At 39.6% G+C, this 23,982-nt stretch overlaps 1 protein-coding gene and 1 long non-coding RNA gene across 2 annotated transcripts in view; both read right to left on the bottom strand.

Moving 5' to 3' along the window:
* Positions 1 to 23,982, bottom strand: part of LOC136440683 (MAM and LDL-receptor class A domain-containing protein 1-like) — a gene marked incomplete at its 3' end in the record, with an annotated part of 34,516 nt that overhangs the window by 5,001 nt on the left and 5,533 nt on the right. Inside the window, exons 7-23 of the mRNA XM_066436783.1 lie at positions 16,679 to 16,810; positions 15,616 to 15,794; positions 15,072 to 15,165; positions 14,400 to 14,546; positions 13,594 to 13,800; positions 12,543 to 12,789; positions 12,028 to 12,164; positions 10,335 to 11,703; positions 9,971 to 10,048; positions 7,775 to 7,879; positions 4,839 to 4,960; positions 4,336 to 4,467; positions 3,764 to 4,020; positions 3,549 to 3,633; positions 1,995 to 2,126; positions 1,535 to 1,791; positions 386 to 470 (exon numbers count right to left, since the gene is read on the bottom strand). Coding sequence (XP_066292880.1) covers positions 386 to 470; positions 1,535 to 1,791; positions 1,995 to 2,126; positions 3,549 to 3,633; positions 3,764 to 4,020; positions 4,336 to 4,467; positions 4,839 to 4,960; positions 7,775 to 7,879; positions 9,971 to 10,048; positions 10,335 to 11,703; positions 12,028 to 12,164; positions 12,543 to 12,789; positions 13,594 to 13,800; positions 14,400 to 14,546; positions 15,072 to 15,165; positions 15,616 to 15,794; positions 16,679 to 16,810 — 3,765 coding nt within the window. The remainder of the gene's footprint in view (positions 1 to 385; positions 471 to 1,534; positions 1,792 to 1,994; positions 2,127 to 3,548; positions 3,634 to 3,763; positions 4,021 to 4,335; positions 4,468 to 4,838; positions 4,961 to 7,774; positions 7,880 to 9,970; positions 10,049 to 10,334; positions 11,704 to 12,027; positions 12,165 to 12,542; positions 12,790 to 13,593; positions 13,801 to 14,399; positions 14,547 to 15,071; positions 15,166 to 15,615; positions 15,795 to 16,678; positions 16,811 to 23,982) is intronic.
* LOC136439502 (uncharacterized) lies at positions 20,391 to 21,866 on the bottom strand. The gene is made up of 4 exons (XR_010756543.1): positions 21,786 to 21,866; positions 21,535 to 21,603; positions 21,091 to 21,123; positions 20,391 to 20,594 (listed from the first exon to the last, which is right to left on the bottom strand). It is a non-coding gene; the product is annotated as an uncharacterized lncRNA (long non-coding RNA).

Genomic DNA, 23,982 nt, shown 5'->3' with positions numbered 1-23,982 from the left:
TCTAATCGCTGGGAATCATATAAAGTACATCCATGCCAAATACTGTCAGCATATTCCAGGAGAGGACGAATAAAGGATTTATAAATAACATCAAGAACTGTTCGTGATAATCTGAATTTCAATTTGTTTAGAGTGGACACTCGTTTGGACGCCTTGCCAATCATATGAGAAATTTGTGTTTCCCATGACAAGGTGGACGTAAGAAAAGTCCCTATATGCTTGTGGGTTTTGGATGAGGTTGGATGCATTCCTTCCCAAATATATTTCTATTTCACTGTCTTTAAGGACATTTCTGAATACCTTTTATACGGATCCAAACTTCCATTGAAATTCTTCCATCAATACGCATTCGAACGCATAAAAACAACAACAACAAAAAACTTACCATCGCATGATGTTGTTCTGAAACTGACGTCATCTATCGTGATGTCCCCATGGAAATGGTTCCCTCGCACTCCTTCAAACACAACCTAATATAGAAGAAAAATATACACATTTTAATTCGCTAAACTTCACGTGTCGTGTGGATGATCACTGTGTCGTGATTTTCTGTAACAGATTTGATATAGTTGGTAGTCATGCTTGTAGCTGCGCGCATGCTGGTGCAAAGGCGAATCAACCTCTCCTTTCTTACGTCAATGGCCATAATACAGTAAGCAGCGTCCCCTTCTCCTCGGCCAGCTTTTAGAATAGTAGGACACGCTTTATCTTTCTGACGATGCTGCAAACAATACTTTGTGAATCCTCTATTTGCACCTCTACTACAAATTGTAAGATTATGTGCTGAACTAATGATACCATTATCCAAACTGGACGTTTTCCATCTTAATGAATCACATAACTTACATTGCTTTATCCTACCAGAAACACCTAGGGAAGGGGGAGTTAGCGTTAGAAAATATGACCACTAATCAATGTTATAATTACATACATGTATCTGTTCTTTTGTGTGTCGATATTTCTTTGTTTGCAATGAAAACAAGTTGAAAATCCATTGCGTACATATGTTCTGATTTCTATTGCAATTTTGATGCACTGAAATAATGTAATCAATCATCTAATTCAGCGTTCTAAGCAAATACATTTGCGTCACAGACTCGCCGTTTCTTTTCAAAAATATCTATTAAAGGAGGTTTTTTCTTGATACTATCTTGATACAAGCATATATATATATATATATATATATATATATATATATATATATATATATATATATATATATATATATATATATATATCATATATATATATATATATATATATTTCATATATATATATACATATATACATATATATATACATATATATACATACATATATATATATATATACATATATATACATACATATATATATATATTTATATATTTCATATATATTTCATATATATTTATATATATATATATATATATATATATATATATATATATATATATATATATATATATATATATATATATATATATATATTTCATATATATATATATATATTTCATATATATTTCACGTATGTATATATGTAGCGATCACATACATATAGGTTGCTGCCTGACATAAGATCCACAGTAGCGTTGTGCCAGGCGTCACCCTGGTCTCCTGTTAGAGACCATATCGGAGTTCCCAGTTGTGAGCTGCCTGTTGAACTCTGGTAGACTCTGAGTCCCTCTGTATCACTGCCGTACATGTGGTACCAGAATTCCAGACATCTGGTGTCGCTGGACAGTACGGGGCTGATCAGCCGGGCGACGTCTCCTGGCTGTCGATTCGAAGCCTCAATGTACATGAATAAACCTGCAAACAATGGTACATATAATTTCTGGGGTTCCCATGGAATGTCATCCATATAATGGAATCCACATGGCCTTACCGGTGTATGTTTTCTGAATGTGGTCCAGTGTACGTGTTTTCAAGACTGAAATATATCCATTTCGGAGTTACATATAATAAACTACAAAAAGCATGGTAAGCAGAGAGGTTGAAGAAAGTGTCCTCACCAGAGCCAGAGGTGTGGTCTGATGAAGGCCCTGTGTCTGAGGTCCCGGTGGAATCTTTCTGACGTGTCCAGTCAAAGTCATCTGTGTTGTCCTGTTGGTAACCACACAGAGTCGTGTCGAAATCACAGTCCCCTGAAATGCACAGAACAACCTTTCAGACAATAAACACACACATAATACAAACACAAACTGGCAGAAAGAGAATAATACAATGCTAAACTTTCTTCCAACATATTTTATTCACGGATCGAATTTTCGATGACCACTGTCGCGTTCTTCAGGATCAATAATGACCAATCACTGCCGAACGTAAACTCGCGAGAGTTTAAACAGACACGTGACTTTATTGACACGTTTCATTCCGGATACGTGACGTCAGCAATTGGTCAAACGTGCCAAGAAGTTTATAACGCCCACTGTCTCTGTTGAGTTATGGCTGGAGTGCCCTGATGTATATGACCTCCTTTATACCTCTCATAAAGTAGCCCTGCTCAGTGTCCAGTATTCTGACTTTGTCCAGCGAGACGGTATGGCCCGGAGATTCAATGGGCATGTGTTGAGAGACTTCAGGCAAATGCTAGCTGGGGCGTTTGTGTTCAAGGAATCTAGTTCTCAATGAGCGTTCTGTCTCACCGCAGACCTGCGGCGTAGCGTACCACATTCCGTGTCAGGGAACCACTACACAAGGGACTTGCGAAGAATTCTACATCGGAGAGACAGAACGCTCATTGAGAACTAGATTCCTTGAAAACAAACGCCCCAGCTCGCATTTCTCTGAAGTCTCTCAACACATAAACATTGAATCTCCGGGCCATACCGTTTCACTGGACAAAGTCAGAATACTGGACACTGAGCAGGACTACTTTATGACTGGTATAAATGAGGTCATATACATCAGGGCACTCCAGCCATCACTCAACAGAGACAGTGGGCGTTATAAACTTCCTGGCACGTTTGACCAATTGCTGACGTCACGTATCCGCAATGACACGTGTCAATAAAGTCACGTGTCTGTAACTCTCGCAAGTTTACGTTCGGCAGTGATTGGTCATTATTGATCCTGAAGATGGCGACAGTGGTCGTCGAACATTCGATCTCCGTGAATTCCTTAGTGTTGGAAGAAAGTTTGGCATTGCATTATGATTACATTGTACTACCAACACAGATGAGCTTTCATTACAGAAAGACAGAAAGAGAGATATAGGGGAACTGAAGAGAGGGAACAAAACATCAGAGTTTGAATACAGCTGCGATAACGGAGCCATTGTTACAAAGAAGCTTCATCATGCTGTGAACCCTATAAATATCATGTATTACAATTAGCAATCGTACTATCATTACTCTATCGTACAGTATACAAACAGGCATTTGAGAAAGTGTACAGTTAAACGAATGTATTTGACACCAAAGGAAGGCAACTGTTCAATGCACGAAAAACTGACCCCTTTTGAATAGATTCTTTTTCTTGTATTTGAATGACTTTAATTGTACAAACCAATAAATCTTGACCGAGGCTTTATAATACAAACAGGAAAATCAATAAAGAAAACGCACCTCCACAAGGTGTTGTTCTGAAACTGATATCATCTATGGCGATGTCACCCCGGAAACTGGTCCCTCTCACGCCTTCAAAGACGACCTAGTGGAAAAGAAAAAAAAATGTTTTGCTTGCAAGAACATATCGCATAGCGCAGAATGCATTCCATTGATAGCAATGTAATCTCGTTTTCCAAGTAATGCATAGAGATCGTTAAAAGGCATGTACTTACGTTAAAGTTGCTACCTTCATCAAGATTAACTCTAGCCCGTTGCCAGACGTCACCTTTGTCCCCGGTTTTAGTCCATGTCAGAACGGCCGGCAGCGAGCTTCCTGTCGGCCTTAGGTAGACTCCGAGTTCCTCTGTGTGGTCGCCGTACATGTGGTACCAGAACTCCAGACATCTGATGTTGTTAGAAATGCTGGGGCTGATCAGCCGTGCGATGTTATCTTGTACCTGGGACGATGTCTCAATGTACATGTAGTATCCTGGAATTAATGATGATCGTGAGTTTGACAAACTACGTGAACACCTATAATGTAAATGCGATCACAAACCATTGCATGTTATTAATGTCACATTCAAATAGAGCACACAAAAAAGGAGCCATCAACGTAGAATCTTTAGTAAACGCAGTACATTTCCATGTGAACCATCATCTTAGACTTCTATAAATAGCTCATTCGACGTGCTCAGACACAAAAAGAACTAGATCAGATATATGTTAGGGTCAAAAACAAAACATTGTTCAGTAATGTGGTAAAAAGCAAAAGAAACTATGAAAAATATTCAGATTCCCTCACCTGAACCAGTGGTGTGGTCTGATGAGGGTCCGGTGTTTGTGGTTGCTGTTGAGCCCTGTTGACGTGTCCAGTCGAAATCATCTGTGTTGTCCTGTTGGTAACTACACAGAGCTATGTCGAAATTACAGTCCCCTGAGAAAGGAAAAAAAGTTTATAGGACACAAATGCGCTCGGTAACACATACGCACACACACACACACACACACACAAACACACACACACGCGCGCGCGCACACACACACACACAGACACGCACACACACACATACACGTCGAGTCACACGCGCGCACACACACACAAATAGAGTCTCTCTCTCTCACATACACATACACACGTTGTCACACACACGTCGAGTCATACACGCGTATTCACATACAAGTACAGTCACACACACTCACAAAAAACATTCCATTTTTATTTTCATCTTTCTCTCTATTACACAATCATTCTGCTAAATGCCATTTTCTACTTCGACTGATAGGTCCTGAAACGCTTTACCTTACCTTGTTGCAGCGATGAAGTCCATTGCAAGGCAAACGCCAGTCCTAACAGTGCCCAGCTTAAACTTCTCGGAAAATTAAGCCTGCACATCCCAGCCATTTCTAATCTTTTCTGTGACACCATACACAATACACAGCATTAATGCTCAGAGCTATATGCAGTCACGTACTAGACACGTCTACAATGCGCTTATCTAACGGAGCCTCCTTGTAAGCATGCCAATCATGTTTCACGTTGTAGTTAATGCGTCATAATAGACCGGGTTTTAAGGCTTCTGTTTGTAAGAGAAGTGTGAAAATGTTTTTTTTTTAATGTTTAAATGTATAGCTTAGTGATGAAAACGAACTCTTAACTGTGCAAAGGCTGTCAAATTGTGGTAATAGTGAGTGTGTGATCATGTTTTTTTGCAATGTAATTGTTCTGAATTCATGGATACCCTATAATGTATATTGCAAGTGAGGTAACAAACAATAGTCGAGATAAGATGTTAATTCAAACAGTGGAGACCTCTGGACTTCCGTACAAGCTGATAAGTAAAGCACCCAGGGTCTAATGGTATAGCAAACACACCACTAAGAAGTACATGCTACCGGTACATGGTTACTTTGCTATGTTAAAGTGCATATCAAGTGTACAGTTTTTGGCAGACTGTGTCTACCTTTTCAAGGGTCTACATTTAGATTTCAATCTATTGTACTAAATGGCAGATAATTTGACTCGTTGTGCGGATGTCATTCCTTATTTATTGTGTACGTGCCTTGAAACATGCCTTGTGGTGTTTGATAAAAACAGGACATTTGTTAGTATAAAGTAATGTACAATGATTGCTAATGTGTAAACGTAACCAACCCTGGCATTATGGATGCTGTAAGTACGCTTTGCTCCTTGCCACCAATCTAACTTGGTATCTATTGGTGACAGATAATCAACTTAGTTTAGCAAAGCCATCAACTTCCATTTAACGGACATCTGTTCTACCGGACGATGCATGGTTTAGTTATAAGGGGTGAGCGGTCCGCTACTACGTACATGTTCTAGGTAGAAGTAAAAATTGTAACATTCAAATTCAGCCATACATTATCAAAATATGATTTTTTAAAGCATATTTATGCTTTTGTCATAACATGAAGGGTATTGATACAGAATATATACATGAGTAAATTGACCGAAAAATCTATTATAACCGCGTATAATATGACCAAAATTATGAACTCTTTTAAACATGTGTAGTGAAGTTCACATTGACTTCTAATCGTCCTAATCTGGCGTCCTTCCGACTGAAATGAACAATTACTAATGCTTGGGTCACATTTCCCAGCCGGGACCCGGCCGGGCTGTTTGTGGAAACGAAAAATTAAAATGTATATCAATAAATATGCACGAGCTATGCTCTTGAATAATTTTTGGTACGTTTTGTGTTTTTGTTGTCTTTTATATCATACTTTTTGTTCCCAAACACTGCCCGGCCGGGCCCCGGATTAAAAATGTGACCCAAGTATAAGTAAGCAAATATTTTTCTTACATCCAAGCAGATGTTTGAGGAAGCTCATAATGTTTTACATGATTTACATAATAAATGTTGCTGACACACAACCGTCACAACTTGTGATTCAGAAAAAGGACAATTCGAGAATTCAACACAGTTTGGTTTTACTAAGATACCGTTAAAGGCATGGACGTTTGATCAAAAAGGCCTAGGGTAAACCAGAAGAATTCCTTCCATTGGTTCTGGTCTCGTACATCAATCTAAACATTACTTGTGTCCATGCTGAAAGAAAACAAAACAGCTTTAGACGACGACACCCAGTCAAACAATAGAATGACAGAAAAATCACCTAGCTAAGAACTAAAAACAATTCAGAGCCTGCAACTTCGCTCTTACCTGAACGCGTACAAATCGTCCTCTGTTTTCTCTCTGCAAAATATTGATAAAACCATGGGTTTTACTAAAAGAAACATTTGGCACTTCCTTGTACGTCTAAGGCCACAGCAAGTAAATGTTATGGATGACATCCTCCACAGACTCCAAAATTAATGAGATAGGGCGAAAAAAAAACAAGGCGGGCCCAAAAAAAACAAGATTCCTATATTTTCAAATTTTGAGATCATAAATCTTGTTAAACAAGAATTAAGGCGACGAAATATGATATCAGGACCAACAGGTCTTTTATTCCTGTATTCAACCAATGAGGTTTCATACATAATAGAAAACCTCCTTGATTCAACAGTAAACATGTCCTTGTAGATGTGTATACATCTCAATAGACTTAAACTACAACAAATGCAGAAAAGAGCTTGTTGTACCATCATCTGAAGCAACTACACTGGGTATTCATATGCGATGAAACACCTTGTGTATACAGCTCAATTAACTAGACCCCCCCATTAGTTACATAATGTCCTTGCTAGAACAAACACAGAAAACAGCTTGTCATACCATCATGGGCAGGAACTACACTGGGTATTCATATGCAATGAAACACCTTAGACTGTCAACGTTTACGACACATTTGCCCATTTTTGGCATGTTGACCACCGTCGGAGGGCAGTGAAATTTCTTGTTTTTTATTTCGAAATCAGGTGAAAATTAATGAGCACGCTGATGTCATCCATAAAAATTACTTGCTGTGGCCTAATTGTGTAAAACAAATCTTTGCTCTGTGGACAACCGATGCCACTCATACTATTCATACTTAACATTCATTCATTCAAACACACACAAACACACACACACGCGCACACACACATACATACACACACACACACACACACAAACACATACACACACACAGAGAGACAGACACAGACACACAAACACACACACAAACACAAACGCACACACGCATAAAGAAGAATTGGCTTGTTATTATGTTGATATCTCTTTTTTTCCGTGTAAGTGCCTAATAGTATGGAAAAATCAAGAAGGTTCAAAACTTACCCTTGGCCATTTGGAATGACGTCGTAGACTTTATGACTGGGAGAACCCCGTGGTGAGCTGTAGATGCCGTCTGTTTCTACATCATCTTCACCATACCCGGACGTACTGAAAGAAATAACCTTGAACTTTAAGTTTAGGCCTTTCTATATATAGCTATTACTAAGAATTAAAGTTATAGATGGGTAAATAAACTACGCACAAAAAGTTCGGAAACTTAACTTTGGTCGATCATATTTCCGTTATTTTTTTTACCGATTTTGATGCAATATACATCATTATAAAGCTTGTGTGATTCCCTTTTCTATGATACCAAACTTATTGTGATTGAAAACCCACGGAACAAGTACCAGGACTAGTAACGTGAGTGGGTCACAGAGAAAAAGTGCCCAAAATTCCCTGTTGGTGTCATACGCGCGCTGTGACATCCTATTGGTATGGGCGCGGATGATGATCCAACATATTGTTTCCTCAGGTTCTAAGGTTATTTTTAGAACACAGACCATCCAAGGTTATTTTTAGAACACAGAACATCAAAGGTTATTTTTAGCACATCGAAAATCCAATTGTTTACACCACATAAACACCTGCGTCCTGCAGGTGTGAACCCAAAAATGAACACCTGTGGAGAACGGTACCCAACGGTATCGTCATCCACAGGTGCTATTTTTTGTTATTGTTTCACAACAAACATTGCCATGCCGCGTTTGTCCTATGTGGATAAGCTCCGTGCTGTAGGGCAGGTTGAAGCTGGCACCCGTCAGAGAGATGTTGCAGCGTTATTCGGAGTGCGTCCTGGTACCATCTCCAAACTGGTAGCCAAGTTCCGCGCAACTGGTGATGTGAAAGACATGCCACGCACTGGCCATCCCAGGGCCACAACACCTGAGCAAGACCGGTTCCTTACTCGAGCAACTCTAAGGGACCGTAGGCTGTCTTCAACGCGGCTGCAGACAAGATTTTCTGACCGGTACCGAAGAAGAATTTCACGTCAAACCATCAGGAACCGACTGCACTCGGCCAACCTGAGAGCTCGTAAGGCTGCCAGGAGGCCTGCACTGACGGAAGCTCATCGCCAAGCCCGTTTGCGGTGGTGTCGTCGGCACCGTAATTGGAACCGCGAGTGGAGGAATGTGATGTTCTCGGATGAGAGCAGGTTTAACCTTCGCCAGTTGGATGGTCGGGTCAAAGTGTGGAGACGTCGAGGAGAGCGCTTTGCCAACTGTTGCACGGATAAAGTGACAGCATTTGGTGGTGGCAGCGTCATGGTATGGGGAGGCATAACCTCCAGGGGAAAAACAAGACTTGTAATTGTACCAGGAACCCTCAATGCAGAAAGATATCGTGACACAATACTTGATCCGGTGGCCATCCCTTTCATCCAAAACATGGGGCCGAATGCCTTGTTGCAAGATGATAATGCCCGCCCACACCGGGCAGGGATCATCGCCGACCATCTCCAGCATGCAGGTGTAGAGAGGATGGAGTGGCCCTCTAAGAGCCCGGACCTGAACCCCATCGAACATCTGTGGGATCAGCTTGGGCGAGCTGTCCGTGCAAGAGTGACCGAGAGAACAATGCTGGCTGACCTAGGACGACTGCTAGTGGAGGAATGGGACGCTATTCCACAGCATCGCATTGCGCGACTGGTGACGAGTATGAGGAGGAGGTGCCGTGCTGTAGTGACAGCGCATGGCTGGGCCACCCGTTACTAAGACTCCTTGCTGACCCGTTACTAACACAGATTGTTGGTTTTGATAAGAATAAACCTAGCTTTCATGAATATATCTTGTTTATTCTTGTTGATTTTTCACAATACCCTCGTACAGAAGTCAATATCGACAGAAGAATATGTACGGACTAGCATGTTTGACTAAAGTAGGGTAATCTGGGCACTTTATTTCTTCGACCCGCTCACTTTAGCAGGCCTGGTGCTCGTTTCATGAACTCGCAATCACAATAAGTTTGGTATCATAGGAAAGGAAATCAAATAAGCTTTTAAATGATATGTAATACATTGAAATTGGTAAAAAAATAACGGAAATATGATCGACCAAAGTTAAGTTTCCGAACTTTTTGTGCGTAGTTTACATACGTATATATTAAAAGAGTACTTACCATGTAAATGTACATTTTGTGTGAAAGATTAGCTTGCAAATGATATACATTATTAAGTGACAGCATTCATATTTAACTTACCCTCCGTTCTTCATCGTCCCCATTGCAACGTCGTACATAGGATTTGCTGCTTCCAGGTATGTGTTAGTTTGCCCCTTACTGGAAACAGGACGTCAAAAAGTCACGTATCAATATATAGTCATAAAAGCTACATAACTATACCACGTTTTCATATCTATGGTAACATTTCCATTACGGTATATATACCTATCGTCATCATTAATTTGAGAGTGGTAAGGGGCTTTGCATTAGTCATTTTATTCTTTGTCTAAGTTTCTAAACTACAAGTTTTGCATCTTGTCATTGAGCTTTAAAAATGTCATCAATTCAAATGATATTCATTAAAACATTATTCGAAGAGTGGGCAACGTAGAAATCTACATACCTTTTTCGCAATATGGTGACAATTGTTATGGCAATCATCAGCAGAAAGACAACCCCTCCGGCCGCTGCTCCCCCGATGATCACCCCCGTAGAGACACCGCCCTGTGCGTTTGCCTCCGGTTTCACCGTTGGCTTTGAGTCCGTTTCTGTCGTACAGTATTTTCCGCACGAGGGCGCTTTTCCCGTCGTAAAAACTTCCGTTGATGGTTTTGTTGGCCCTGGTTTTGATGTAGACGCCGTGGACAATACGTTCGGTTTCGTAGGGTTCGTTTGTGGTAATTTTGTTGTGGACATTGATGAAGAACTTGACGCCGTTTCTACGATTTGTGTTGAACCCTTGACTGTGCTTGTCAAAGATTGAGTTGGAGTTGCGGTCTCTATTTCAATCGATGAATTCAAAGCTGTTGCTGAATATGCTGCTGATGTTACAGTTGACATAGCGGCTGTTACATCGACTGTTGTCTCCTCCCCTGTGGTCATATCTGTGATACCAACTGCTGTACTGCCTTCAGTAGATTCTGATGGCACTGATGACTGATTCACTGTTGACGAAGATGCTGTTGATGTTGACATGGCAACCGTTGACATGGCAACGGTTGTACCGTGGGTTGTATCCTCTACAGTAGTTAGGTCTGTAGTTACAGCAACTGCGGTGCTTCCTATGGGGCTTTCGGTGTCTACAGCGCTTGCTGAAAACTGTGTAGACGTAGCATCTGTTGTAGTTGATGTTACGTCTTTGAATGTGGACGTTTGTTCGAGTGTTCCAGTCGGAGTAGTAATGTCCGGATCTGTTGTCATATCAGTAACAGTAGAGAGTGAATAATCTTCAGTCGTTTCTCCGTAAGATGTTGGTGAAGTAACAGCCGACGTTAAGGATCCCTGAGTACTGGTGGACATTGTCGACTCAATAGAAGTTGTGTACGATGTTGTTGTTAGTTGTGTTGTTGAAGCGTCTGTGGTTTCACCATAAGTTGTTGTAGGTTCAGATGTTGTGGAAGAAGGCGTTTTGTCTGCTGTTGTAGTTCCGAATGTTTGAACGGATTCGGACGTCTCATCAACTACTACTGTCGAAACATCTGGGGTCGTCGTTGTTTCGACTGCTGTAGTTTCTGGTGTTGTAACATACGGGGTTGTTGTTGCCATGATGTGGGTTGTTAAAGATACCATGTTCGTTGTTGCACTTTCTGTGGACTGCTGCTCATGTGTTGTAGGTTGTAAAAGCGCCGTTGTTTCAGATGCCGTTGTTGTAGGTTTTGTAGTTAATTGTTGAGTAGTTAGTGTAGTAGTGGCTTTGTCTGATGTAGTCAGAGATGTTGTAACTAACGTTGTAGTCGGATCTTCAGTTGTTGTCTTCGTTGTCACAATTGGTGCTGCAGTGAACAAATTAAAGTACAAATTATGTTAGTCGGTAAGTTCGTATTGGTAGTTACTATATCTATAACTCTACTTTGCCTTTCAAGATAACAAAAACGCCTTACATTCAATGATCGTAAAATGTATAGATGTTGTATTGCAATATAACATCACTGATTAAAACAGCAGTAAATGGATTGCAATTAAGTTACTTTAACTGAACTACATAACAAACAATCGTTTGACTGTTATGGAATTTCTTAACTGATCTCTTTGCCATGTATGATCATGTTAAGTGAGATACTGGTATCACGGGGGTATGTATGTAGTCGGTATCTCACTTGTAGGATAGATCGTGATATAACTTGCAGAAAACCCTGTGTCAGAGATGGAGTCGTCCGATCTGAACTTTACGTAGAGAGCGTTACTGCTACTGGTAAAAGGGCCCGGTATTGTTGTACCACAGAACCGCCCCAACCTAAAAACAAAGAGAGGTAGAAAAATAAAGCAAATGGTATTCTGAATAGGTAAAAGTTGTATTTCTTGCAAACAGTAACTGCTAGACTTCGGATTTTTTTCAGCCACAGACAAAGAGTAGTGGATGCTACCTGAAACGTTCAAAATCCGTCTAGTTGCATGATTAACTTTGATAATGTATTGTTCTGTTGTTTAACTTAATTAAGTGTGACATCCTCAGCAGTAACCACAGTGATATTCGATTAGGTTTTGAATGCAAAATGTGAGCGTCAGTTGATGGAGGTATGACAAAGCATAACATAAATCGTGAGGTAACATCAAGCATGAAAAAAATAAACACGTTAGATTTTCTATTCAGTCACAAACTTATAGTACTCACGATGGTCTTGATTCACTGCCTCCATCAAAGATATGAACGTAATCGTACAGGCAGGCGGAGTTGACGATCTCCAGTCTGAAAGATGAGAAAGATAGAAGGATTCTGCTTCCACTGGGGCTGATGATCCTCCAGCTGCAGGAGCTGTCATCCGGGTAGTTAGAGATGCCGTAATTCGGGCTGGTAAACATGGCCGTGTCTGTCGTAAGATCAGTGGGGTTGCCGCACGTATCCGGTACAATAGGAGCATCTAGAAAAGCACAACACATATGAATGAAATTATTCAGAGGTTACTTTTGATCTGATACCATATTTTTGATCTATGAAGCCACTCTACCATTCATGATTTTGTTTTTCTGATTATGTTCCCAAGATGACCGATGATCTTACAATAAGATGTTAACAGTTAAACAATGTAATTGGTAAATGTTCAACTATTAGCTTTAGCTATACCAGGCAACTCAGTGCACAGGATATGTGTAACAAAAAGATGTAAAACCTGTAAGAAAATAATAAATTTCTATGACATTCAGCCATATGGCTACAAAACAAAAACATCGATTAAACAGTTGCTTTTTTAAACATCTGTTTAGGCGCTAAACGGACAGTAAAACAGTGGCAAGTGCAATCGCCAGCCCGTTCCTCAGAAAAGGACTCATAGCTCATTTGAAATACCCCCATGACTAAGACAGTTGTTAACAGTAAGGAAAGAACGTATACATACCACCACATGATGTAGTTCTGAAGCTAACATCATCTATTGCAACGTCACCCCGGTAGCTGTTTCCTCGCACGCCTTCGAACACGATCTAGATAAATTACCAAGGTCAAGACGACGAACACCATTAAGATAGAAATCAAATCAATATCATAGCCAAGCGCAATCCTAATATACCCTTCAATGCAATCTGCGTGTACATACGTGCTGGCATTCTGACATTCAGAAAAAAGCTGCAAATATCATCAATATAGACACCCTCATTCATATACATTGTACCTACACAGAAGTTGCTGCCTGCAGCAAGTTCCACTCTAGCTTGTTGCCAAACGTCACCTTGGTCCCCTGTTAGAGACCATATCGCAGTGCCAATCTGAGAGCTGGTTGTTGGTTTTATGTAGACGTTGAGTTCTTCTGCATGACTGCCGTACATGTGGTACCAGAACTCGAGACATCTGGTGTTGTAAGACAGGGCCGGGCTTATCAGGCGGGCGACGTCTCCTGGCTGCCGGGGACTGGACGTCTCAATGTACATGTAGTATCCTGGATTGAAGTAATGATAAAACAGGTACACGGTAGCGAAATCTGTTTCAAACTCACCCGCATTGACGGGCGCCGCCATCTTGGGATTCTAATATATTCCGGCCTCCATCTTGTTTCCGGTGTCGATATGTATAGGACAGTTTCAAGGCTGAAGTGCCATCATTGGTTACAAGCCCGCGCTTATATACGACCTTTTCCTAAATACTATAAAGGGCACTCCAAAATGTCAACTTTAGCATCAATAGTGTTAACAATTTAAAAGATGTAAAAACACATATTAAGTTCCTAACAGAAGTTCTCAATGACAACTGTTGCAACTAGCTAATATCCTCTACTGCAAATTATGTCAGCCACTAGAAATGTTCCCAGACATAATTCACGCTAAAACATTAACTTTTCTGTATTTGCTGAGGAAGGTACTTATTAAGGGTGTTGTAATGTGTGCTGATGTCCCCGCTCGACTGCGTATTGTCCATACATTAGTCTTACATTTCAGTATTTGTTCAACATGGTATAATTTCGATACCATTTATATGAATATCTTTCTAGATCTGAAATTTGATGCATCTGATATTGAAGAATGCATGATATTTTCATACCAGAACCTGTGGTGTGGTCCGATGAAGGCCCAGTGTCTGGAGTTCCTGTGTTGCCATTCTCCCGTGTCCAGTCAAAGTCATCCGTGTCGTCCTGTTGGTAGCTGCACAAAGTCGTGTCGAAACTGCAGTCCCCTCCTCCTACATCAACTAACAGGTGATAACTGTTAAATCTATATTTTAGTAAAATCAGGCGAACGTGGTCGTCTTTATACATTATTGTTGTCACATTACTCATTATTGTGCATGCAGGATGTACTTAAGATTGTGGTTTCAACTCACTGAAAACACCAGAAATGATTGTCAGATTTTGCTTGAAACTACTTGAAATTGGTGTACACTGGGCACTATTGTTCCTGTCAACATCACGTCTCACTAACAAACATTTTTTTAAACTTTACATATCCATTTATTCTGCTCCTAGAGAAATTAACTGTTTCATTCGACAAACTAAAATACACACAAAAACATTTTTCCACCTCAGTTTGCAAATGATGCATATATATATAACTTATTAACATGTTGATTTTATATCATTCTCCTGTGTGTACCCAATATAACCCTTCTTCATATTCAAATCTACTACTAGTATTATGGTTGAATGTAATAATGTGGGAGTGGAATGGAGAGGACTAAATACAATACAAAGAATTGGCGATCGACGGAAGCACTTACCACCACCACCACCACATGATGTTGTGCTCAGACTAATGTCGTCTATTGCGATATCCCCTCTGTAACTGGTTCCGCGTACGCCTTCAAACACAATCTGGTGGCGACATTGCGAGCTTTCAATCAAGCAAATGCGATTATTGTAATAACTAGTCAGTATTTTATAACCGGAATCAATCCATAACGATTTAAACGAAGCCCTAGGCCCTTAAATCACGGTTAATCAGGTTATTTGAAAGTAGTTTTATTTGTTCACAATTAACCTACAAAATCTACGATATGCTACGATAACGCTGCATACTTGCTGCTAAATTGCCTAAACGTCGGCAAATGAAAAGAAAATTGCGTCTGAAAAAAGGAGGAAGAAACCTTTGCCTAACTTCTAATTTTGCTTTACGTTCGTGTATGCGTAGTTATTAATTTGCAGAGGTTAGTAGTAAGGTGCGTGCGTAGTTATAAGTTTACTTACATACAAGTTGCTGCTTGCCGATAGATCTACTGTAGCCTGTTGCCACAAATTCCCCTGCTCCCCTGTTTGAGACCAAACCGGTGTGCCCAGCTGGGCGCTACCCGAGAGCCTTTGGTAGACTCTGAGTTCCTCTATGTGATCGCCGTACATGTGGTACCAGAACTCCAGACATTTGACGTTAGACGACAGACTGGGGCTTATCAGTCGTGCGACGTCTCCTGGTTGCCGGTTCGAAGCTTCAATGTACATGTAGTATCCTTGAAATAAACACAATGCGATTTGTTGAAATGTTAGATTTATACAAATGAAACTAATACTGAACTGTATTGTCATTGCTCAGGTTAATACTGATCTGGAGGAAGGGGGATTGTAACATTTTTTTTTACCTTTTAAACTGGTTCAATTTATCATGCATATTATGAAATACTTTACACGAGTTTATATTTAATGTTAAAGTTAATAAAAGTATAATATAAGTCAAACGAAACGCCTCATTCTGCTTAATTTACGACTTCATTATAAGGTACGAATCAATATGCATATCCATTGACGTAATGTCTATGGTAGTCGTTTGCACTGAATGAGTTAAAGGAAAGCTACACAAAAAATTGAAAATCCTTCTACGCTATGCTTGATATATTCCAAAGTCAAATTTCTTACTTCAAGTTGTTTCACATAAGTCCGTCATAATTCTGGGATTTTCCACAGTTTGCAACTTATGCCTTACTGACGCCTTCTCACCTGATAATTGAATTACATGACGTCAGTGTTTCATTTTTTTTCACCTGATGATTGTATTACATAACGTCAGTGTTCTAAAATTCAATCATCAGGTGAAAAATTTGAAACACTGACGTCATATAATTCAATTATCAGGTGAGAAGGCGTCAGCACGGCATAAGTTGCAAACTGTGGAAAATCCCAGAACTATGACGGACTCATGTGAAACAACTTACATTAAGAATTTGACTTTGGAATATATTAAGCATAGCATAAAAGGATTTTCAATTTTTTGTGTAGCTTTCCTTTAATCTAGATATTCCTTGCCACCTTGTTATTTTCTTGTTAGCAAGTACAAAGATATATGTTGTGATTGCTGTTTAAATGTGTTCGAAATTTAAAGGGTGGCTTTCTTTTGTACCAGAGCCAGTGGTGTGGTCTGACGAAGGCCCAGTGCCTGAAGATCCTGTTGAACTCTGCTGACGTCTCCAGTCAAAGTCATCTGTGTTGTCCTGTTGGTAACCGCACACATCCGTGTCGAAATCACAGTCTCCTGAAATATAAAATCATGTATCTTCAAGAAATGGCTAGGACAAACATGCAAACCTTTAATGTCACGATGTACATAAAACGTTTAAAAGAAACGGAAAAGTAAATATTGTTGATTTGCACTGATTTTCATGACATAAAAACGACTTAATGATAAAGCACTGTACATTTCGAGTACCCTAGCACATTGAGACATCAACAGTTGACCCGTATGATTGTCCGTTTGGCCAAATTATGTGACAACTTTGATCAAAGGTTACATGTGTCATGTTTGCCTTTTTGTGCGTCTGACAAGTTACACATCATATCGGTTGATTATTGTTATGCAGGTGTAATTTCAATCTTCAACACAAATGTTATTACAGTCATCAAACACAGAATATAAGAAACTATCTTGTACACAAGTATTTGATATTCTGATCCTGAATGATTATCTAATGCATGATATGCTGCTTTAGTGTCTATGTATGTCATTACTGAGCAGAATGTACAGCTAGATTATGATATAGACTCTGCTTTATTACAGCCATGTACATTCGTAAATAGCCTACATACCCTAACCCTAATATGATCGAATGGAGCAATTTATAGAGTAAATAAAGGCACAAACAAACAACGACGGCTCTGAGGCAAACCATGCTATGGACTGCCAGCTATGGAGATGTTCTTTATATACTCTGTCAGTTAAGCGTACTGTTAAGTGCATGTTGTCGACTCTTAAAAATTCACAATAAAACGTATTTTGGTCAACAAAGGGACAGGAGGGAAGCAACAGTTGACCGAACAACAATAAACTGCCTAGTATTCGATTTTAGATGATAACAAAGGTCAACCTTACCTTGTTGTATAGACACGGTCCAAAGACAGGCGAAAGCCAATCCTACGAACACACAGTCCACATTCATCAAAAGTTTGAGCCTGCACATCCTAATCATTTGTTGCAACGTCAGCTGTCAAGTCTCAACTAAATGATGTATGGTGTTCAGGTCAAAGGTTGAAACGTCCGTGACACCGTTATAATGATCCTTGTTTACAATATGATGATTACGCTACATAAGCCTTTGTTGTTTTTTTTTTTTTTGTTATGTGTGGATATAATTAAAACAATTTATTGAATAAGAGAAATTGTAATTTCCGTCCGAGAAGCGCTCTAATATTTGCAATGATGTTCTTATCTTGATGTCTATTGCGTGTTATCAGGAGATTAACAAGGGATTTTGTTGATCAGATCCTGTGACGTGTTTGAGGACAATAAGAGCCGACCAATCGTTGTCAATTGGAGATCATAAGTCATTAAGTGGAGACCTTTAGACCTCTGTGTAAGATACGTTGACCCCTCAAAGACTACATACAATGGAAAGATAGACCTTATCTTGTAGCCTGGTAATAAAGACACTCATATGGCCTACTCTCTTGTACATGGGGACATTACTGTAGCCTCCTTTGAAGGCCCTCTAGGACCGCCGGCGTCTAATTTTGGGAGGAACTTTGACCCGCGATTTGCAACATATGGGCCAGGTTTAAAAAAAAAAAATTTCTGTCATAATTTTCTGATAGAGTGAATGGCAAGCTATGTTGTCTTCATTTCTCTTTGACCAAAGTAACTATATGCGTTTGGATACTCTTTAGACATCAACATATTCCAATATAAATCAATTCTACATTTTGTATTTGGCTGCCATGTTGATTTCAACTTAATAAAATTTTGATGGATTATAAAATATGATCTAATGCAAGAAACTGCAGCCAAGTATCTGTATGAAAAATTGTGACACTATTTCTACACGAAGGGTGTCTGAGATGTGCACTGCAATGCCTTGAAGGTCCTGATTTAATCAAGTAGTATAATTGCATTGTCACATCAAAACATTGCAAACCTCAGCTTGGCTGCCTGGCGCTCCAATATGTATTGTCTTGTTGCAATTTTTAATAAAGAAAGAAAAACCGACCAATGGCAGATATCGGTACGGTGAACATCGTGTTCCCTTTTAAATTTCCCTTGTGACAGTGTTATGTATGCTGTTTGCCTTGTGGCTTATAAGGTCTTATCTGGGCGGTTGTTTGAAGACGTAAGTTTGTTTACCAGATTGGATAATATTTGACAAAATGCAAACATAACCCTCCCCGATATTACATATATACACTGGCTACCTTTAGATGACCTTACTCATCTGGTTGAAGCAAACAATTAACTCGTGTAAGATTGATCATTAACTTCCACTTAACCAGCGTGTGAGTCATCTCTTGGGCATTGTTATAAGTCATAACAGATCAATGAGTCAAATGTACAAACTATTGAAACATGTTTAATAAAACTCAAACGCACTCATACATTGCAACAGTTCTATATACAGCTATTTGTCAAACCTGAGTAGCATAGCTTCGACGTTCGCGTTAACCTAAAAGCTCCAATGTATTGAAACGGAATATAAGTATGTACATAAGAAAGTTTTTAGATCATGCCATGCGTAGATATAGACATAACAAGATTGGCAACATAAAAAGATGTTGCCATGGCGACGGTGGTCTCTGTAAACGTTTTCGTTTTTAGCCCACATGCAAATAAGGACCTCGAATAAATCATATCAGTCGATCACCTTCTCTACCAAAATAACACAAGTTGTCCAATGTATGAAAATCTTGTTTTCACAAAAAAAGATATCGTACCATTTCCTCATGAATTATGTAAATGAGGCCCTCTATGCAAAATTTGTGTCTAATAGTGGCCACATTTACTTAATTTCCAAATGGTGCAAAAATGAAATCCCCATCATTTACCACTATGGATTTATAGTATTTTGTCATTAATTATGTAAATTAAGTATCAATTTGCATAATTGATATCTATCAATATTTATCTCTTTCTCAGTTACATATGTCATGTGTTTGAGAGTCCTATAATAGAATTCAGCTGATTTATTAACTGTCCTCATTAATTATGCAAATTAGATATTGATTTGCATAATTGGCATATGATTATGTTAATCATTACTTAAGCTATCTACACACCAAAAATGATGATGATCCGTCATCCCCTTCTTGCGCAATTCTCTTTCAAAGTTTGAGTCAAAATCAGCTCCTGCAGTTCCAAAAAAAGCCGCCAGGGGGTCCAAATCTACAGGACATATTTTCCTAACAAAGAGCTATCCAACACTTAAAAATCATGACTATAGCATGTTCAGAAGACGAGATTTAAAAGTTAAAGTTCCCCTGCAGTACCATAGAAAGTCGCCAGGGGGCCCAAAATCCAATCATAACAAGGTCTCCCACAGACCTACCCACCTACAAAATATGAAGACAATACATCCAGGCATTATTGAGTTATCGTCCCATGGACTTTCACATTCCTGTACAATTCCTAGAATTCTTGCAATCTGCACACAATATAGTAACAATTTGGCTCGCCCCTGAGGCGTCGCCAAAAAAGCATGGTCTAGTGTCTGTGTCTTTAATAGTGATTTTTGCAATATCATATACAATGCACAGTACAACGCAAACCAGCTAAATTGCAGCATAAAACAGTATAAAAATGTTATGTACAAGCATGAAGACACATTGTTAAGCATTCTTTAACGTCCTTGAACTAGAATTACATCATGTAAATCTGATATTGGTACAGGACTAGACAGCCTGACTTCTTTTAATTTCCAAGCTGAATGTAAGATCTATGTGTTATGATTGTCAAGATGACGCGTGCTCTGTCTTCTTCACCCGATCTTGAGAGGGTTGGATATATCTTGAGAAGACTTGCTCCATTTGTTTAAATCTATACGTTGCTTGTGTCCATGCTGCAGTGAAAGAAAGACACAACATTTTACAACATTAGTTAGATAACTTTTTCTCACTATGATGCATTTATTCATGAGCATAAAAGAGGCATGATAACACTGGAAGTTACAGATATTAGAAGTCTTACGAAACGCAGTCAAGAGAATGTAGAGCATGGTCTATCTACCGTCCAAAAGATCGTGACTATAGCTTGTCAAGAACACGAGATATCAAAACCGGACGTTCCCTTGTAGTACTAAGGAAAGCCGTCAGGGGACCCAAAACCTAATCATCTCAAGTTTGTGTGACAACTTACCATCACACAAAATATGAATACAATCCATCCTTGTTGATCAACAAACACACACACACACACACACACACAGATACATATAAATGATTCTCTGCATATGCGAATTAAGTCCCTTTGTTTTAGATATCAGGACATCTGTATGACTATAGTACATTGCTACTGATGTATAAATTGTAGGTACATGTAAATGTCAGTATTCTTACTTGAAGGTGTATATATCGTCGTCCGTCTTTCCTCTGCAAAATAAATGCAACAACATTCTAGTTAAAAAAGGGACCTCAACTACGCAGTAAGATTGATATGAATCTTTATTCAGATTCTGTAACATCAATGCGAATGATAAAGATGTAGCCTTTGGTTTGAATGCTAATAGATGGAATTATCAATAAATCATTCTGACGATGATGGTGATTATTACAGTACATGGTATGATTTATGAAATTAGTGCTGTTTGATTGATAAGACCTAAATTTTCAAGGTAGAATCATAAAACTTAATTCCATCTTTTTGACAAACGTGCCATCTATGTTACCCCGGTATATACCGATTAACAATTTTTATATTGTGTCACAGGGAATAACATGCAATCCTACTGTTCACTGCAGGTCCCTTTTACAATTCCTAAGTAAATATTGATTTGAACTTACCCATTTTTATTGTTGTTGCTAATAAGGCTGTTATCCATTCCCTCGACATCCCCACCATGGCCAGAGGCACTGAAAGAAATGAAAATTAAACATTTAGAATTCTGCCTTTCATTTATGAGCAGGGCTAGAAACTACAAGCTACAGAATACACAGATGATTGTCTTAATTTCTTGACATTACTGCTTGCTGCATGGTACAGGAATATTCATTTAAAAAAGGGTGAACTTGACAGGACTGTTGCTTGTACTTACTTTCCATTTTTCATGTTCCCCATGGCCACATCGTACATTGGGTTGGATACTACCCATTCCGGATTCTTTTGCCTATTACCGCTGAAAGATGAAAACAGAACGTTAAAACGTTATATCTGATTCATACCTCGTTCACATCTGTTTGTTGTAGCTGTCAGTCTCATTTCAAAGAAATAGACACCTTGTGAATCAAGGACAACTGTGAGCATAAGGTTATGTACTGTCCCTGTTATAATGACTCATACAAAGTTTTCATTACATACATAATTGTAAATTTTGCAACTACGTTATGGAATCAAACCTGATATAAGGTATTCTCTACTCACTTTCTTCTACACTTCACGACAACGATGATGACGACAACTATCAGTAGAACAACGACAGCACCGCCAGCTGCTGCTCCGATGATGATTCCTGTTGAACCGCCGCCCTGTGTCTCTGATTTACCCGTCACCTTCGAGCCCGGTACTGTCGTGCAGTCTTTTCCGCATGGCGGTGCCTTTCCTGTTGTTGTTGTTGACGGTTTTGTTACCCCAGGTTTTAATGTAGATCGGGTTGAAGTTGACAACACGCCAGGCTTGCCTGTACTCGGCTTGGTTGTGTAAATTTGGGGCTGTTTTGTTGTGGGCAACGAAGATGTTGATGTCGTCTCTTCACCCTCGTGTGTACTTGTTGATGAATGTTCGTAAGTTGGCGTTGTAAAGACTTTCGGGACTGTTGTCTTGGGAACTGTTGTCTTGGGAACTGTTGTTGAAGATGGTGATGAGGTGACAGTTGACAGTGCAGTTGTTAAATCGATTGTTGTTTCCTCGTCAGTAGTGACTGTAGTGGCTACAGATGAAGTGCTTTTCATTGGCGTGGTGGTGTCGTCCGTTGTTGTTAGAAAATCCGTAGACCAAGCCTCTGTCGTTTCTGTCAATGTTGTTGGAAGATGTGTGGACCAAGCTTCTGTCGTTTCTGTCAATGTTGTAGTGGGCTTCACACCAGGAGATGAGGTCTGTTGAGTTGTGGTGATTGTTGAGGGCACAATAGACGTTGTCTCGGATGTTGTAGTAAGTTCTAATGTTGTTTCGTCAGTTGTTACAACAGGGATTGTTGTCGGTTCTTTTGTCGTTAACACTTGTTGTGTGCTAACAGCGGTAGCATCTGTAGTCGTTGTTGTTGACGTATTCTCAGACGTTGTAGCAGCTGCCGTGGTGGTGTCTTGTGTTGTCTCCTGTGTTGTAACAGATGTTGTCGTTGTCATGTAGGTAGTTGGAGGTTCCAATGTAGTTGTTGTACCTTCTGTAGATGGCTCTGGTGTTGTTGTCAGTAGAGGGGTCGTAGTTGTAGCGGTCGTTGTAGTTACCATGTCTGCCGTTGTACTTGGAGATGTTGTTGATACTGTCGTCGTTAAAGTATTTGTAGTTAGCATTTCTGTTGTTGGACTTAGAGATGTTGTTGATGCCGTCGTTGTTGTAGTTGTTGTCGCCACAGTGGTCGCTGACATGCAACAGAGAACAATGCAAGTTATTTGACAGGAAAGTAGCTCAGACCAAAGACCTGATACTAGCTACACACCAAAGATTATGTTATCTGTACATTGCCATACATCGTCACCGTTGCAATTGTTGTGCAAACAAAATAATTCATTCATTCATTCATTCATTCGATAACCATTTAAAATGGAGACAACACGACTGAGTTATAAGAATCAAGGTAAAACACTTACCATCACAAGATGTTGTTCTATAAATGACGTCATCTATGGCGATGTCACCTCGGTAACTGGTTCCTCTCTTTCCTTCAAACACGATCTAGTAGAGAAGCAGATATAAGTAAATAACATTGACAAACAACCTGTGCAATGCAGGGTTAAATCACAGCAAACCATCAAACAAAAAACAGTGTGATGATATTCTTATTCAACGGAATGTTTCTTAGTTGGTTTAGATTATGTACAAAGGCATGTACTCACATAGAATTTTCTGTCTGCTGCAAGGTTTACTGTAGCCTGTTGCCAGACGTCACCCTGGTCCTCTGCTAGAGACCATATCGGAGTACCCAGTTCGGCACTGCCTGTGAATCTTTGGTAGACGTTTAGCTCCTCTGTATGATCACCGTACATGTGGTACCAGAACTCCAGACATTTGACGTTGCTAGACAGACTGGGACTGATCAGTCGTGCGGCGGCTCCTGTAGGCTTGTTGGACACTTC

This window comes from Branchiostoma lanceolatum, chromosome 8, assembly GCF_035083965.1.
Source record: "Branchiostoma lanceolatum isolate klBraLanc5 chromosome 8, klBraLanc5.hap2, whole genome shotgun sequence".
Classification (NCBI taxonomy): domain Eukaryota; kingdom Metazoa; phylum Chordata; class Leptocardii; order Amphioxiformes; family Branchiostomatidae; genus Branchiostoma; species Branchiostoma lanceolatum.
The sequence above is the reverse complement of the archived record's forward strand: the minus strand, read 5'-3'. Positions and strand labels throughout refer to the sequence as shown.